The 17,992-nt window shown below is 43.6% G+C and overlaps 1 protein-coding gene across 1 annotated transcript in view; it reads right to left on the bottom strand.

Moving 5' to 3' along the window:
* Window positions 1-17,992, bottom strand: part of LOC120053939 (talin-2-like) — a 78,184-nt gene that overhangs the window by 29,313 nt on the left and 30,879 nt on the right. The window contains exons 20-37 of the mRNA XM_039001258.1: window positions 17,775-17,903; window positions 16,403-16,516; window positions 15,722-15,970; window positions 15,486-15,614; window positions 15,255-15,357; window positions 13,970-14,178; window positions 13,400-13,519; window positions 11,508-11,705; window positions 10,779-10,918; window positions 10,110-10,203; window positions 9,345-9,434; window positions 9,107-9,229; window positions 8,231-8,374; window positions 7,876-8,037; window positions 7,116-7,256; window positions 5,231-5,412; window positions 2,090-2,225; window positions 1,906-2,007 (exon numbers count right to left, since the gene is read on the bottom strand). Coding sequence (XP_038857186.1) covers window positions 1,906-2,007; window positions 2,090-2,225; window positions 5,231-5,412; window positions 7,116-7,256; window positions 7,876-8,037; window positions 8,231-8,374; window positions 9,107-9,229; window positions 9,345-9,434; window positions 10,110-10,203; window positions 10,779-10,918; window positions 11,508-11,705; window positions 13,400-13,519; window positions 13,970-14,178; window positions 15,255-15,357; window positions 15,486-15,614; window positions 15,722-15,970; window positions 16,403-16,516; window positions 17,775-17,903 — 2,565 coding nt within the window. The remainder of the gene's footprint in view (window positions 1-1,905; window positions 2,008-2,089; window positions 2,226-5,230; window positions 5,413-7,115; window positions 7,257-7,875; window positions 8,038-8,230; window positions 8,375-9,106; window positions 9,230-9,344; window positions 9,435-10,109; window positions 10,204-10,778; window positions 10,919-11,507; window positions 11,706-13,399; window positions 13,520-13,969; window positions 14,179-15,254; window positions 15,358-15,485; window positions 15,615-15,721; window positions 15,971-16,402; window positions 16,517-17,774; window positions 17,904-17,992) is intronic.

Genomic DNA, 17,992 nt, shown 5'->3' with positions numbered 1-17,992 from the left:
CCCCACACCATGACTGACCCACCGCCAAACCGGTCATGCTGGAGGATGTTGCAGGCAGCAGAACGTTCTCCATGGCGTCTCCAGACTCTGTCACGTCTGTCGCATGTGCTCATGTGCTCAGTGTGAACCTGCTTTCATCTGTGAAGAGCACAGGGCGCCAGTGGCGAATTTGCCAATCTTGGTGTTCTCTGGCAAATGCCAAACGTCCTGCACGGTGTTGGGCTGTAAGCACAACCCCCACCTGTGGACGTCGCGCCCTCATAACACCCTCATGGAGTCTGTTTCTGACTGTTTGAGCAGACACATGCACATTTGTGGCCTGCTGGAGGTCATTTTGCAGGGCTCTGGCAGTGCTCAACCTTGCACAAAGGCGGAGGTAGCGGTCCTGATGCTGGGTTGTTGCCCTCCTACGGCCTCCTCCACGTCTCCTGATGTACTGGCCTGTCTCCTGGTAGCGCCTCCATGCTCTGGACACTACGCTGACAGACACAGCAAACCTTCTTGCCACAGCTCGCATTGATGTGCCATCCTGGATGAGCTGCACTACCTGAGCCACTTGTGTGGGTTGTAGACTCCGTCTCATGCTACCACTAGAGTGAAAGCACCGCCAGCATTCAAAAGTGACCAAAACATCAGCCAGGAAGCATAGGAAACTGAGAATTGGTCTGTGGTCACCACCTGCAGAACCACTCCGTTATTGGGGGTGTCTTGCTAATTGCCTATAATTTCCACCTTTTGTCTATTCCATTTGCACAACAGCATGTGAAATTTATTGTCAATCAGTGTTGCTTCCTAAGTGGACAGTTTGATTTCACAGAAGTGTGATTGACTTGGAGTTACATTGTGTTGTTTAAGTGTTCCCTTTATTTTTTTGAACAGTGTATATAAGATTCAATAACTTTTAAAACCATGACTGCAGAGAGACTGTCAAAGAATACAGCAAAGAGTTGTTGTTTTTATGAGTGAGTTCATGTTGAAGTTTTTATTCAGCACTGTGAACACAATTTTTATTCAACACTATTACAAAATATAAAACGTGCTTCTCCCTACTTCCACTCGCGCTGCAATGAATGAGTAGCCAAGTGTATTGATAGCCCTGCACTTTTATTATTAGCAGCTTGTCGTGTCTATTTGAATTTTGAGGAATATTTCACTTTCTCTAGCCACAGGAACAACATAAATGTGTGCATGAAGCAGATGCAGTGCTACTCGAGTTTCACCATCAGGTGGAAGATGGTATTCCCTCTCTCTGGTCAGTCTCACTGGGGGAAAGGAAGTAGAGCCTCTGCTGCACTCTCACTCCTTCTGCTGAGACTAACAACTGGGAACTCGGAAATCTCCAACTTCTGACAACAGTGTGTTCAAGACAACTGGGAACTCAGGAAAAAACGAGATCTGACCAGGATTTTTTGGGGGGCATGGTCATCCAACTCAGAATTCCAAGTCAGAAACTCTGGCATCTTTCCAGACCTCCGGCTTTCAGATCTGAAGATCACTGACGTCATGATTTGACTTAGTTCTCTCCCCCCCCCCCCCCCCCCCCCCCCCCCCCCCCCCCCAGAGTTCCCAGTTGTCTTGAAAGCACCATGACCATCAGATGCAGGTACCATCAGTCCAGTAAAATAAGAAAGCAAATTATTTAAATTTATGCTTGCAAGTGCTACACCGACTGATCTATTTTGTAATCAAAGCTTGAGTTTTGAAATAGAATATGGTTTGAGAGGAACAATATTGGCAGGCATATAGCTAACATGCTGTGATAATATATTAGGCATACTGCACAAACCTCATTCCTACAGAACAATTTTTATTAGGTTCATGTAAAAAATCTTGGCTTGTGAAAGTGATCTTAACTCAGAAAAGGTTGGTTACCACTGCTATAGGGGAATGGTCGTAGCTGAGTACCTTGTGCCCCAGCTGGGCAGCTTCACCCCTGGCTGCAGTATTGATGGGATCGATGAGATGTCCAATCTCCTGCACCGACGATGTCAACTGCTCTTGCAAAGCCTAGGGGAGTGGCAAAGAATTATGAAGTGGAAACTGAAAATTAAAGCTCAAGAAACCAATTATATTGACCATTTGAACTTACTTCTAAAGAGATGTCATCCCTACATCCCTGTAGGCTCTGGCCGACAGCAGCTAGAGAAGCCTGCTCGATGTCCCGGATACACTTGTTGATGTTATCAATGGAGTAGTCACACTCCCTCTGCCCTGGCGCCTTGTCCCTAACAGTATCATGATACATAGGAACAAGGCATTACTTTTACAAGCAGGTTATGAATGCAGCATCACAGTTAAGGTTAAAAAGGGAGGGTATACTACTGGAAATCAGTAAACTACCAGAATATTGGTACTGTATCTTTCAAGGATTTTATGTAAGTTATCACAAGACATCTAGTGGCCCTTTTGGGTACTTCAGATTATGACACGTGTCTAATTATCTCTGGCACCGTGTGGCGTTACCACATGTAAAATATATGAAACAATTAAATAAGATAATTTCAAAAAAAACATTTGATGACAACGCTGTAAAACATTATCCTAAATATAAACCATCAACTTAGTGAATACCATTGGTGTTAAATAGGAGGGTTTCAGCATGAAATAACCTTGATTTTTTTTTTTAACATTTTTTTTTTTTTTTTTTTTACACACACCTTTATTTGTTTTACTATGTCAATATGTATTTGTTGTCAATGTTTCAGCATCAAACCGGTGGCAGTAGTTGGAAGAGTTGCAGAATTAATTGAAAATAATACCATTGCTGATTAAATGCTTTTTCATTAATTATTTTCTCTTGAACCATATGGTCTATCTACTAGAAACTCATGGACAATATGGATACAGATATAACAAATTTATACTATATATGAATACATTTTTAAAAAGTTATTCAAGTATAAATGACCAAAGTTACCATAGATGTTCAGTTACTTATCAAAATAACCAAAGATATATTAAATTAACGGTAGCTTTGCAACCCTAATCATGATACATATGTGAACAGTTTCAGGAAACTAGGCGTATGTCATGGGTCACTACTTCACACGAGAGCCATTTGAACGTAACAATTTAAAAGAAAAATCAAAATGCGCTCTTTGGTCAGAAATGCCTTCTGGAACATGTGAACTTTCATGTGCCTTAATAACAAACTTGTTAAATTACGAGCCTTGTTGGTTTAGCCACAGAAAAAACAGCAACCATCCCGCTAGCCATGATTGTCTGAGATAATGAGTGGGCTGGACATGCCGAGAGATGAGTTTGGATTGGTCTGTCATATAGCATGCTTCTCTCTATTTGAGCTAGTTAGTATTTGTAGGTAATCCTGTCTAACGCGGCTTAAAAAATATATATTGCTCAGTAGAACTGCATCAGTGTTGCTCTCCACTTTCTGGAGGACCGGGTTTAGAAATCAGTGCAATTAGAGTATGATATCTTAGAAGATGGAGAAAACACCTGTCTCTAGATTACATCTTCAAACTAAGGGCAACCATGGCATCCGTAACAGGGAGAAACATCCAACCATTATGTATACGGGTAAGATAGTCTAGCTAGATACATTTTCAGATATTACACATTTCTAATTTTGACAAAGACATTTTCATTTCAAGTTAAAGTGTACTGTTAGCTAGTTGGCTAGCGTTAGCTGGCTGGCTTGCTAGCTAACGTTACGTGTATAATCTTATTATTCGTATCTCAGAGCCATTTGCTTTGCTTGTTATAGCCTTTGAACCTGGATGGTTAGCTACCTGCAGATTCATGCAAGGTAGTAACATCATGAGTTGTGATTATGGTTAATTGTTTAGCTAGCTAGCTAGCTACAGGTCTTAACAAAAGACTCCACTATGCAAGTGTCCATTTTAATAGAATGTCACTGCGACAACTGTTAGCCAGTTAGCTTGGGTGCTTGACTGCTGCTGTTAGGACAGAACGCTTGGATCAACCCTTAAAGAGATTGGTGGAGCTGAAGCTGAAGAGGGTGTGAACAATGCTGAATGGGTGTAGACAAAGAAGAGCTCTCCAGTAGGTACCAAAATATTCAAAGGCCATTTTCTCAAAAGTGAGGTTACAAGTTTATCAACTTTCAAAGCAGAATTACTTTCTCATTGTTCCTCAAATGCAGTGTTTGATGTACAATTTTGTAGCTCTGTGTCTCTGTTTTTATCCAATGTAAAAAACACATTTTCAAATGTTGCTACATAAGACCGAATCAAGGCATATGAACAAGGCAGTACTTCTACAAGCAGGTTATCAATGCAGTTTTACAGGACCTCAAAGAAGGGAAATCATGTAGCACATTCGGAAAGTTCAGACCCCTTGACTTTCTCCACATTTTGCTACATTAAAGCCTTATTCTAAAATGGATTAGATCTGTGCCTTGACACAATCCTGCCTCGGAGATCTACGGACAATTCCTTCGACCTCATGGCATGGTTTTTGATCTAACATGCACTGTCAACTGTGGGACCTTATATAGACGGGTGTGTGCCTTTCCAAATCATGTACAATCAATTGAATTGACCACAGGTGGACTCCAACCAAGTTGTAGAAACATTTCAGGGATGATCAATGGAAACAGGATACACCTGAGCTCGAATTTGAGTCTCATAGCAAAGGGTCCGAATAATGAAATATGTTATTTCTGTTTTTTATTTTTAATACATTTGCAAAAATGTCTAAAAACCCGTTTTCTCTTTGTCATTATGGGGTATTTTGTGTAAATTGACAAGGAAAATGTTTATTTAATACTTTTTAGAATAAGGCTGTAACGTAACAATGTGGAAAAAGTCAAGGGGTCTGAATACTTTACGAATGCACTGTATACTACACAGTAGGTGCATGTTTTACAAACATGGTCTCTAGAAATTGACCAGATGCAAAATGTGCTGGAGCTGAGGGGCAATTTACTGTGTGTGTGTGTGAGATAATGAGGAGAGAATCCTCAATTCATAACAGCAGGAGGGACTTTCTTAGTATAAGAAAGCTGTGTAAGCAGCACCAGCAGCACAGCAGATCCTCCACGGAACTCTACCTATTCATCTTTATAATGCCCTAGAGCGTTCCTTTTCATAATACATGGGAGGTGGAAACCCAGCCACCATAAATTACCATGACAATGCACTGCTCAGTCGAACCGACACATACCCAGAGCTAGCTGAACTCCCCCCTCGGCCTCAACATAATAATATCCAGAGCAACATAGTTTAAAACCAGAGGGGTTAGTGCTGACCTGATGGAGGTGATGAGGCTCTTGATGGAGTCGGAGACGGTGCGGGAGTGCCCAGCCAGGATGGACCAGGTGGGCGGGTCTTTGGGGTTGATGATGAGTGAGCGGGCGGTCTCCAGGAGCAGGGTGGAGCTGTCCAGCATGGAGCGGGCTGAACGCACAATGGGCTCCTGGGCTGCTGAGCCCTGGACATGGAAGAGAGGGTGGGAGGGTAGGACAGTGGAGTTGATAGAATATCTTTAACCTGTGTTGTTCTAACTAACAGAACAGCTCAATAGCAACATACTACACAGCTGTCCCTGATCTCTTATTATTCAGCCCAACTTCTGAAGGATCAAAGGTGTAATCAGAGCCGCGTATCACAGGGGGGATGAGATTAGAGATCCAGCTTTACACGGACACGCAGAGGCACACCTTCAGTCTTTAAGATGCCAGCCAAAGCCTCCCTCGACAATTAGATTAACAAGCTGAAGATTAGAGCAGCTGTGCTGCGAGAGAGCGGTTAAACACTGCCCTCCAACATATTACAGTCATAAAGCTTTTAGGGCTGTGTGAGGACTCTTTCTGCTAGACTGTAACATAAAATACAAAACATTTCTCCTTGAGCCACATCAAATAAACTAGAGAGAAATGGTATATCAAACCAATTCCCCAAGCTTTCCTGGAGAAACAACTCTGTGCTGGCTCTATATTTGAGGTTCTATTTCAAGAGGCTTGAATGCCGTAGTTACCAACGTATTCATGGAATCTGTAGGGGTAGCTTTGCCGTTTCATATATGAGGAAGCAGACAAATAAAACAATGTGACAATATATGCTAAAGAAACCTTGTAGGAGATAAAATTGTCCTCTGAGCAAGAACAGCATTTTCATTTTCATACATTTTCATTGAAGAGCTTACATACAGCTTCCTTGACTTTTTACACATTTTGTTACGTTACAGCCTTATTCTAAAAATAATTTAATTGTTTTTTCCCCCTCATCAAAATGCACACAATAACCCATAACGACAAAGCAAAAACACATTTTTAGAAATGTTTGCAAATTGTTTTTTAAAAAATAACAAAAATATCACATTTACGTAAGTATTCAGACCCTTTACTCAGTACTTTGTTGAAGCACCTTTGGCAGCGAATACAGCCTCAAGTCTTCTTGGGTATGACGCTACAAGCTTGGCACACCTGTATTTGGGGAGTTTCTCCCATTCTTCTCTGCAGATCCTCTCAAGCTCTGCACAGCTATTTTCAGGTCTCTCCTGAGCTCTACCCTTCCCTGACCATTGCTCCTCCCCCAATTGCTCCCTTTGGCCAGGCAGCCAGCTCTAGGAACTTCCATTTAAGAATGGAGCCCACTGTGTTCTTGGGGACCTTCAATGCTGCAGAAATGTTTTGGTACCCTTCCCCAGATCTGTGCCTCGACACAATCCTGTCACGAAGCTCTACAGACAATTCCTTCGACCTCATGGCTTGGTTTTTTATATAGACAGGTATGTGCCTTTCCAAATCATGTCACCACAGGTGGACTCCAATCAAGTTGTAGAAACATCTCAAGGATGATCAATGGAAACAGGATGCACCTGAGCTCAATTTCGAGTCTCATAGCAAAGGGTCTGAATACTGATGTATTTGTATTTATTATGGATCCCCATGTAAATAAGGTATTTCTGTTTTTTATTTTTAATACATTTGCAAAAATGTCTAAATACCTGTTTTCACTTTGTCATTATGGGGCATTGTGTGTAGATTGATGAGGAAAATGTTTATTTAATCAATTTTAGAATAAGGCTGTAACGTAACACAATGTGGAAAAAGTCAAGGGGTCTGAATACTTTCTGAATGCACTGTATCGCACAATACAAAAGTCACCCCCTGAACAAGCAGCTATACCAACCTCATTGCTGATCTGTGCAGGGATACTAGCAAACTCTGGGTTGGAGGCAAATGTGGATAGATTCTCTACAGCCTCGATGAGTGGAGTTGTAGCAACACGGCACCTGTCTCTGTTCTCCTCTGAGAAGTCACCATCCAAGGCCTGGAAGAAAATAACAGGACATGCCCTAAGCCCCCCTTACTCAACTGGTGGACCAGATCCAGACCCAGAACGGGGTCAATGCGGGACGCAGGTCCGGGAAAAAATTTAAATAATTTTAAAATAATAATAATTTACTAGGTCAGGCTTTGACCCCGGTATCATATAAACACACATAAGACATGGAAGAATGGGTAGAATTGCAGGAAATTAGCTTTAAATTAGAAAAATATATATCTCTGCTCATTGCAAAATGTGTAGAATTGCGAGAAATTAGCTTTAAAGCTGCAAAATGTTCTCTCTGCCAACAAGAGGGGTGTGAACAGTTTGGGGTCACATGGGTTACGAGGTGGGGGTTTGTTACTATGCCGATAAATGTAATTACCCATCTGGACCTTTGCCACCTAGGAAATTTGTGTCACCGGACCTTCTCAAATAGTACTTGAGTACCCCTGCCCTAAGCCAACACCCCAATGCAGATACACAAAAGACATATTTCCTCATTACTAATGATATAACTATTTTAATTGAAAACAGAGAACATTAATTAATCTAGTGTTGCTGAAGGTACAGAGGACAAGAATCCCATTTATGAGTGGACCATGGCAGAGAGTACACATACCTTTATAGTTTTGACAAGGTTGGCGGTGGTGTTTGCAACTTCTTTGGCAGACTGAACAAAGTGTCTCCTGGCCACAGGGTTGGATGTCTTGGACGAGGCCAGGCGGCAGGCATTGCAAAGAGCTGAGGTATGCTTGGCTACAATTGTTGCTGCGGACAGAACCTAACAGCCAGCCAAACACAAACAAACGACAAACAAAGCAGTATAAACATGGGACATTTCTCTAACGAGGCATATGGTGAGAAGACGTTTGATGTTACGTTGATGTTCAAATTTACCAAGTAACTATTCGTATAATAGACTAAATATGTCAACAAATGTCCCTGTATGTGTCCCACTACATCGGTCTTCTCACCTGAGAAGGGCTGCTGGCAGGGTCCACCAGGTTGTGACAGGCCATCTGAATAGCCTGGTTGGCCCGGGCAAACTGGATGGGATCCACCAGCCCCTCATGACCCGATTGGCTGTTTGGATCAGACACACCCACCAGGTAGGAGGCCTGCAGTGTGGAGAGAAGGAGAAAGAGAAAAGAGGAATGCCACATAGCTTTAATTTCTGCTAAGGAGAAATATTATATTATTAAACATGAACAGAGGGTGAGAGGAATGCTCATTGCTTAGTTTCTGCTTTAGAGAGACAGCTAGCTGCTGTTATTAAACATGAACAGCGGGTGAGAGGAATGCTCATGGCTTAGTTTCTGCTTTAGAGACAGCTAGCTGCTGTAATTAAACATGAACAGCGGGTGAGAGGAATGCTCATGGCTTAGTTTCTGCTTTAGAGAGACAGCTAGCTGCTGTTATTAAACATGAACAGCGGGTGAGAGGAATGCTCATGGCTTAGTTTCTGCTTTAGAAACAGCTAGCTGCTGTTATTAAACATGAACAGCGGGTGAGAGGAATGCTCATGGCTTAGTTTCTGCTTTAGAGAGACAGCTAACTGCTGTTATTAAACATGAACAGAGGGTGAGAGGAATGCTCATGGCTTAGTTTCTGCTTTAGAGAGACAGCTAGCTGCTGTTATTAAACATGAACAGAGGGTGAGAGGAATGCTCATGGCTTAGTTTCTGCTTTAGAGAGACAGCTAGCTGCTGTTATTAAACATGAACGGAGGTTTAGAGCTGATAGAGACGGTTGGTTGTGTGCCAGACCCAGGCCCAGGACTGATAGCAGGAAGGAGTGGGAGGGAGGCTGGGAGCTCCAGGCAGTCCGTCAGTGCTAGGTTGGGATCTCACCTGTCCAGCCGCCTCTGTCAACCCACACAGGGCCTTGGACGCCACTCCCACGCAATGCCCAAACGCTGGCACGTCGCCCGTCTTACAGTGCTGGGAAATCCCCGCCATGGACTCTCCAAGAACCTGCACATGGAGAAATGGAAATAAACTGTAAGATTACCTCTTCAGCTGTCTATCACATTACATATCACTGCCATTTAAAGTCTATGGTGCATGTGATTGTTTTGTAAGGCTTCACCTTTGAGTTCTCCATGACACTCTCGATGCAGTCAAAGTAGGAGAGCTCACTGACAGGCTCACTGGGGTTGTCCAGCAATCCTCTCACAGCCTGTACACAGAGGGAGAGGGGCTCAACAATAAGGACAGCACAAACTACTTTACCAATCTGATACCCAGTGTTGGGGCAGTAAAATGTATGCTATATGAAAAACAAGTCCAACTGTTTTTAATCTGACTGTTTTGAAGCCATGTTAATCTTTAACTTATAGAGGGAAGTCATGTCGCCAAACATTATTACTTGGTCATTACTTGGAGAAGAAACCACAGATCTGTTAGTTACATAACAGTATCATTAGTGTTACTCAAGGGGAATAAATGAATGGCGACTGTCATTAAATGTTGAGCAGGCTCTGTTGATGGATGGATAAAGACAGAGACAGGTAACTATTTTCAGAGCGGGTGAAGAGGATGGGGACATGGGCTGAAGGGACTCAAGGCACAGAGGAAGTAAACGACTTGGTCATTATTTCCCATGGAGACAGAGCACTGCTGTGCATACAATAATGTCAACACAGAAACCCACAGCAACATGCATCTCATTCAGACATTAAATATCATCCCATTTCATCCATCATGAATTATATGTATTGGTAAAACATTGCTTTGTCAGAAAAAAAAGGAAAAAAACATTTTACATCAAAACCCTTTATTTTGTCTAGACTGAAATAAACATTATCTAGCCTGAACATAAAAAGGTCTGTGTAGTGTTTGGTAAAAAGGCTACCTCCAGTTCTCTCAGAGCGTTGTCACACTCCTTCTGGCCCGGTGCCTGCTGGGTACACAGTGTGATGAGCTGGTTAATACTCTCTGTCACCGTTCTGAAACACAAGGGCAGCAGCACAGGGCTTTTTAGCTCTCACATCTCTTTCCACATGTACACACTCTCAGCCCTTTACTTTACACACGCATGGCAGAGCCCATTGCCCCTATCTCCCTGTGACAATCTAACACTGCACAGGAGTGTTGAGGCCGCGCTCAGCCTCAGTGATCACAGACAAGCTCCAGCCACAGCTTCCATCCATCTGCCGAATTAAAGAGAGGGAAGTCAGTCAGGCTAAAAGCCCAGTGCGGCCAGCTGCCTGCCATGTCTCCAGCAGGAGGGATTCTACCCTACTATCTCTGTCTATCTCTCAGCCTAGCAGCATGCTGTGAGGAGGGCCATACAACCACAGTCACAGCAGAGATGTTTCAGTACATGGGAATGTACCATGGGTGGCTTTGATTGGAAACTGGATCAGAATGGCTCTGAATATTGAGTATGTTTTTTATTCTAACTATCTAACTATAGCCACTCCTTACACTCTTACTTTGTGCAAACGTAGACCGTCCTTATACTCGCTAGCTTGTGACATCCTTACACAATGCCATTCAACTCCATATTGAGTGGCCTCACCTTGCAGCAGCAGCTAACAGGTTCTTGGCGTTTGCTGCTCCAGGATCCACTGACAGGGACTTGGCTGCCAGAAGGAGCTTGCTGGATGCCATGGAGATGTTCTTCAGGTTGCCAATCACTTCGATTTGGTCCTCTTGGCACTACAAAGACAACGTCACAATACAACTCAGCTGTCCCTTCAAGAAAAATTTGATGACATTTTTTTTGAGACACCTTTTTCCAGGAAAATGAAACTGTACTTATTGCCACACGGTCACACCGTCTATGCTCTCGAATGGCCTATGAAATTGACATCAGGTGAACCGTGTTCCCCAGCTCAGACAGCCAATTACCTTTCAACCGGATTAAGGCCTGTGTGTCATGCTACATCAACTGCGCTCTCACACGATCTATCCAAATTAATTAGCAAAATAACCAGAACAAGATCATCAAAGATCTCCTTATGTCTGACTGTGTTAGTGCTCTCGGGGATAATCATGTACCTAAGTGAATTAGATGGAAAGGTCTAATTAACAAATACATCTAAATAGCTTAAGTGCTCAAGTGACAGAAAAATTTGAAATCACTCAACATTTGACTACCTCAGAGGCATTTTCATTTTTCCTATTTAACCTAAACTGTCTACCAACCGTATAATCAGGCATCGTAACATTTATCCACATTTATTTCACAGGGAGATGAATCAGATATATGGGGCTGTTGGGATCTTCTACAGTTAATGATACCTACTTGAGTGTGTCCGGCCATCTCAATGCCAGTGTCCAAGAACTCGTCAAAGTCCTCGCTGAATTTCCCAGAAGCCATGGCCAGCTGGCTGCTGGTACCCCGGGAGGAGTGGACCACGTCCCCTGCGGAGTGGTTGAGCTCAGCTGCAGTATGGTTTAGCTCACTCTGAGCCTCCTGGAAGGACTTACTGCATGTAGGGAGCTGGAGACACACAGAAGGGAAACAACTGTAGGCCTCAGTACTCCTTCTCACTATGAGTACATACTGTAAGCACTCATTATCAGTATAATATGTAACATTAAAGGCCCAGTCAAGTCAACAACGTGATTGTCGGGGACTCCTGAGTGGCGCAGCGGTCTAAGGCACTACATCGCAGTGCTTGAGGTGTCCCTAAGGACCCTGGTTCGATCCCAGGCTGTGTTGCAGCAAGCCGCGACCGGGAGACCCATGAGGCGGCGCACAATTAGCCTAGCATCGTCCGGGTTGGGGGAGGGTTTGGCCGGCTGGGATGTCCTTGTCCCATCGCACTCTAGCGACTCCTTGTGGTGGGCCGGGCGCATGCACGCTGACTTCGGTCGCCAGTTGTACGGTGTGTCCTCTGACACAATGGTGTGGCTGGCTTCCGGGTTAAGCGAACATGGCTCTTGACCTTCGCCTCTCCCGAGTCTGTACGGGAGTTGCAGCGATGTGACAAGACTGTCAATACCAATTGGATATCACAAAATATTTTTTTAAGCTTTAAAAATAAATAAACGTGATTGTCCTGTGTTTGAGGGGTTGGGTTAAATGCGGAAGACACATTTTGTTTGAATGCATTCAGTTGTGAATATATATTTCCACAATATGAGGTTGGAAGGAAAGGAAAGAGGAAAGCCCATAACATTTTCAGAGACTCCAGTCACCCCAGTCATAGACTGTTTTCTCTGCTACCGCATGGCAAGCGGTACCTGAGCGCCAATTCTAGGACCAAAAGGCTCCTTAACAGCTTCTACCCCCAAGCCATAAGACTGCTGAACAATTAATCAAATGGCCACCGGACTATTACATTGACCCCTACACTCCATTTGTTTTGTACACTGCTGTTACTCGCTGTTTATTATCTATGCATAGTCACTTCACCCCTACCTACATGTACAAATTATCTCAACTAACCTGCACCCCCGCACACTGACTCGGTACCCATACCCCCTGTATATAGCCTCGTTATGTTGTTATTGTGTTACTTTTTATTATCATTTACTTTAGTTTATTTGGTCAATCTTTTCTTAACTCTTTCTTGAACTGCACTGTTGGTTAAGGGCTTGTAAGTAAGCATTTCACGGTAAGGTCTACACTTGTTGTATTCGGCGCATGTGACAAATAAAGTTTGATTTAAATAACACTGTGAAATTGTGAAAAATATGATAATGACCTTTTAGTTTAAGAGCATTTGAAAAGACCGCTTGACATTTAAGCCTGTTTTGCTGGGATGGTGTTCTGGCCTGCCTGATTAGTTAAAAGACCAATAAGAAAGACCGTTCCAAACCTCTCTGCCAATAACAGCTAGTTTTCAGTTTCCCCCTACCCACTCAGACCACTCCCAGACAGTCCTAGCAACATTTTTGCTTGAGAAATGCATCTTCGCTAAGAAGCTATTTTTGTTTCTTTTTGACCATTTTAATTAAAAACAATACTTGAAAACAGGCACTTAATTGTTAGAGAAAAAAAAAAAAATGGCTGCAGATCATAATCCACATGTACAGATGATACAGATGATTAATGACTCCAGTAATGAATGGAAAATGTGTGTTAAGGACAGCATTGCCATGCTCTTCTACAACCCCTTATATTTAAGGTTGTGTATAAGACATCAACACTCCAAACTGCAGCCTCGCGCATCTGGCAGCAGGACTCACAGTGTCCACTAGCAGTTTCTTGCTGGCCTCTCCGATGCTCCTCAGGGCCATGTCCACATCCTTCTGGCCAGGCAGGCAGTTGACACAGTTATTCAGAGAGTGGGACACTGCCCTGGCCACCTGAAACACAGCACAGATAAGCCTGTCAGTATGCTGATATTACAGATTCTAACAATTTTCCACAGTACTTGGGCACAGCTATGAAAAGGAAAAACATCTCAAATGCAAATCAGCCTGCAAGCGGAGAACGGCAATCCATGTCACTAATTTATGCTACTGTCACAGACATATGCCAACCAATATGTTTATCTCCCAAAGGGCCCTGCTGCAAATAAGCAGTTTTCCGGCAGCTAGCGTTCCTGTGAGAGGATTGCTAAGCAGGAGACAGAGGAAAGAAAATGGCAACACTTAAAGCAGATAATTGTTATGGAGAGTAGCAGTGTTTACAAATCGGTTATCAGCCAGAAAGCAGAGGAGAGGAAAGAGCCTGACAGAAAACACTGTGCTTGGAACACGAACCCAATTGTCTAGGAGTAAGATGTCAATACAGTCAGTCAGCAAGTTCCTCACCTGTGCTAGCCTTTGCTGACTCTCTGTGTCACCTGGGGAGACCAGGGCCTGGTGGGCCTCATGGATGAGCATGGCAGATCCCTCCATGACGTACTGGGCAGAATCCAACATGGCCGCCGCAGATTGGGGTTCCTTGGTGCTGGCCGCCACACCTCTGGCTGCCTGGGCCAATGTCCTCAAGGTCTGGGCCGTCTCCCTGGCAGCTACGCCTACACACAACAGACAGACAGACGTGGAAGGAAGTGGAAGTGTTGGAGTTGGAATAACAAAGCTAGTCCAGGAAATAATGATGGAAAACCTGGTGTCAACGTCCCACTGTGCCTCATTATTGTTCTTTAAGATGGAGCTAAACAACTTACTCCGCCTCTGGCTAGCTACATCATGATTTATTCACTAGCCAAACTCCAAGCTGAATCCTACCTCATTTCAATCTCATTATCCCTTCACTAAATATGTCCTTACACAAAAATATGTACATACACACATTCAGGGGTGCAGCTGTAGTGCTCAGAATGAATAGAAAGAGTTGTTGGTAATGTGTAACTGAACAGTAGGAACAGCACGGTGAGCCCAACCTAAAGCATCCCTGTTGTTAAAACAAATGAGTTAGATAGGAGAACGAGGCACCATGTGGGATTGGGGCTTTACTTATTACACACAAAGCAGAGATGAGGGAATGCAGCAAATCGCATCAAATTGCATTATCCAGCCGAGTGGAGCCCATTGCTGATGGAATGTTAAATCTAGTGAAAATAAGATGAATGAGAGAGAGAGAGAGAAGCACCCTGAGCCCCAGCTTGAAGCAGCCCAGCCTGGGAGGGCAGGAGAAGCCATTGTTAGAACACACTATTCAAAAATGTGTCTTTATCAATTCTCCTGAGAGACTAAATGGAGCTACAATGGAGGCTAAAGAAAATGCCCGGCTTTGCAGCAGAACCCAATCGGGTTTATTCCTCCCTCATAGGCAATAGTGATAACATCAATAAATCAAGAAATGAATTACACTTGTGCATCTACTGGTGGAGGGAAAGTGAATGCCTGTCAGGGTTTCTGCTGCCTACTTTATCCTCTTTCACCCCACTTGGTAGAGCTTTACTGGGACCCTTTAGCTGATCGACACATAGTATTAGATGATATTAGGAACAGTTTGCACTATCTAACCAAAATCCCAGAAACGAATGAGTCTACACAGACACTCAATGAAGTCTGCCTTGAGTTTAGGTAAACATTTCTCTTGTACTGCTCAATCATTTGCAGTGCACTCTCTCTCTGTTTGAACTCCTACCTGTGTAGTGCTCATTGCCCTGGGCAGCACAGGTCAGCAGCTGAGCCATGGAGGAGCCAACAGCCTTGGAGGTACTACCCAGGTCCTGGGCACACTTCTCTAGCTGTAGGGACGACACATGAGCACAATGTCACGCCTTCTCACACATCTGCAGATTTGCTTTGCATGATTGGCGCAAATCACTGTATTCCAAATGCTCTATAATGGATTTGGTTATGCTAATGTTCTGACCGATTCCCCAGGAAGTGGTTTGAGCTGCCCATCGTGTGCAGCCATCCTGGCATCTTGAAGCTCACTCCTCAGAGTTTGGACAGCATTGAGGGCATAGTCTATCTCCAGTGGGCCACAGGCTTCATGGGCCTGCAGAAGCACACAGACACAAACCTTTCTCACACAGTCCAGAGGATGTCTGAGCTGTATGAAAACATGACCTTCAGTAGCTGTGGATAGGGGGTTAAAGGACTTACCTTTTGGGTGGCTGTTCGCAACTCAGCTAGGCAGGTGGCCAGGTTCTTGGCACATTGTCCAAGTTGCATCGCTGCAGCCTGGTCTGTCACTGTGGGGACGGTTGACTTTGCAGACGTCACCATCTTACTGCCAGGCTGTAGGAAGCTCTGGCTGGCCATGATGAGCGCTAGCTGGGAACTGAGCTCCTCTGGCTGGGCCTGGTTACTCCTCATCCCCTGGAGCAGCTGAGGGATGTGGTCTGCCACTGCCTACAAGTACACATATCATTTGATTAAACCAATGTAATGAAATCGGCAATATAAATGCTGCCAATTTAGCAACCGGCTAGTGATAGTATTGGTTCATTACTGTACAAACGTAGGATCTTAATTTGATCACTCTTTAGTTGCTGAGAATTTTTCCGCAACGCATGAAATGCAGATGAGCTTCGTGATTTACATAAATTAACTGAAAACCCATACTAACACACAATTATATTAACAGTATTGCACTTTTCATGTAGCCTAATAGCTAATAGTCTAACCACCGATCAAGCAACATTATGGACTAAACGTTCAAATCCTGTTGCTTCAGGATTATTTTGCTATGACAATAAGTCAAATTAAGATCCTACATCTGTAGGTATTTCATCAGAGTGATCCAAGAGTGATCTTGTTTGCTGTGGGTCAATATTACTGTACCTTGCAGCTGTGTACTAGTTGTTGATGAGAGGCAGTGTTCTTATTGGATGCAGCAGCGTTCTGGGCAGCTGCGATGGTCTGAGTAGCAGCAGCTGCAGCCTGCTTAGCAGCAATCTGTTCCAGAAACAGAGATATATATTGACAGAGGTGTATTGTGGGTAAATGGCTTACATCAGATAAATAGATGAGGGTAGTATACTACTTGTATACAGTATCAGATTGAGCTTCTCAGAAAGATCAAACTAAATAGGGGCGGTCACAAACTAAGCTAAAGAGTTATTTCAGAATTTCCCAGTGGACATCGCCACCTGACAAAAAAGAAAGACTTTTTGTGGAATCCAAGTCATTTAACCTTTCATACTACTGTATTTTGGGACGAGTACCACATTGTCTCAACATGCAATGTTGACAATTCATAAAATACATAAGCACTGTATAATACGTGTTGTCTACTTCCATTAATCCACACAGAGGTGACTTCCTTTGAAGTGTAAACAAAATGGAACGTGGCAAGAGGAAAGACATTCCAAGTTTTGTGGGCAGAAGGATGGAGGATGAAACAAGAACCTGAACAACAATGCTTTCTTTGTCCTGGGGAAAACAAACAGACAGCACAACGTAAAACGCAAGAGGAGAGGATGGAGATGAGTGGTGGAGACAGAGAGAGAGCGAGAGAGCGAGAGAGAGCACAGCATGCTGGGAAGAAAACAACACAAATGGCCATGTGTTGAAACCTAAACAGATATAAAGCTTTAGGTGATCAGTAGGAGAGATTTCAGCCATATGAATGGGCAGTTAATCTAAACCCATTACATTCTAAATGGTTTTTATTATCTCTGTATCCTGTTTGGGGTGTAACTCATTACTATTACAGGCTACAGAGACCAAGAGAGAGATGTGCATCTATGATAACAAACTGATTCCAGCCTTGGGTTAGTGAGCAGTGGAAGCTCCAAATGACTGAAGTGAGGGTCTTGTCATTAGGGACTGATAAATACTAATGGCTAAACCCAAATCTTTACACTACGATTAACTCATTCACACAACTAATGGACTTCACATCTTCTGCTGCAGGATAATAAATAATGTAGAGAATATGCTAAATATGCCTCATTTGTGCAAATTAATTCAAAATTATTTCAGCCTTTTGCTATGCACTTCCCAAGGCTTGGGGGGGAGATCCATCCATCTTCACATAGATCTAGGTAGTTCTATCTGACACAGTCTCCTCTTTAATGGTGTGTCATGGTGTTGGATGGACTTCTGGGGTTTGTGAGGAAGGACAAATGCTGATTGCTACAAAACTACAGCAGGACAGGGTCTCAATGGTAGCACAAAGGGTACAATGTGCTGTCATTGTCTCTCCAACCACCTCCAGCCTGTTGACCAGCTTCTTTTTGATGGCGTTTTGAGCTGCAGCGTTCGTGGCAACGCGTAACCCCTCTGCAGCCTCTCTCAGCCTCTGCTGCTGGTCCTCATTTTCTGGGTACGCTGCAGCCCCCTGTTCACAGACATGCACACACAGACATACACACATGCACGCAGGCAGAAATGAGAGAGGGTTTGATATTCCCTTTGCCACTGCAGAAC

This window comes from Salvelinus namaycush, chromosome 9, assembly GCF_016432855.1.
Source record: "Salvelinus namaycush isolate Seneca chromosome 9, SaNama_1.0, whole genome shotgun sequence".
Taxonomy (NCBI): Eukaryota; Metazoa; Chordata; class Actinopteri; order Salmoniformes; family Salmonidae; genus Salvelinus; species Salvelinus namaycush.
Note: the sequence above shows the minus strand (reverse complement) of the source record. Positions and strands in the feature narration are given on the sequence as shown.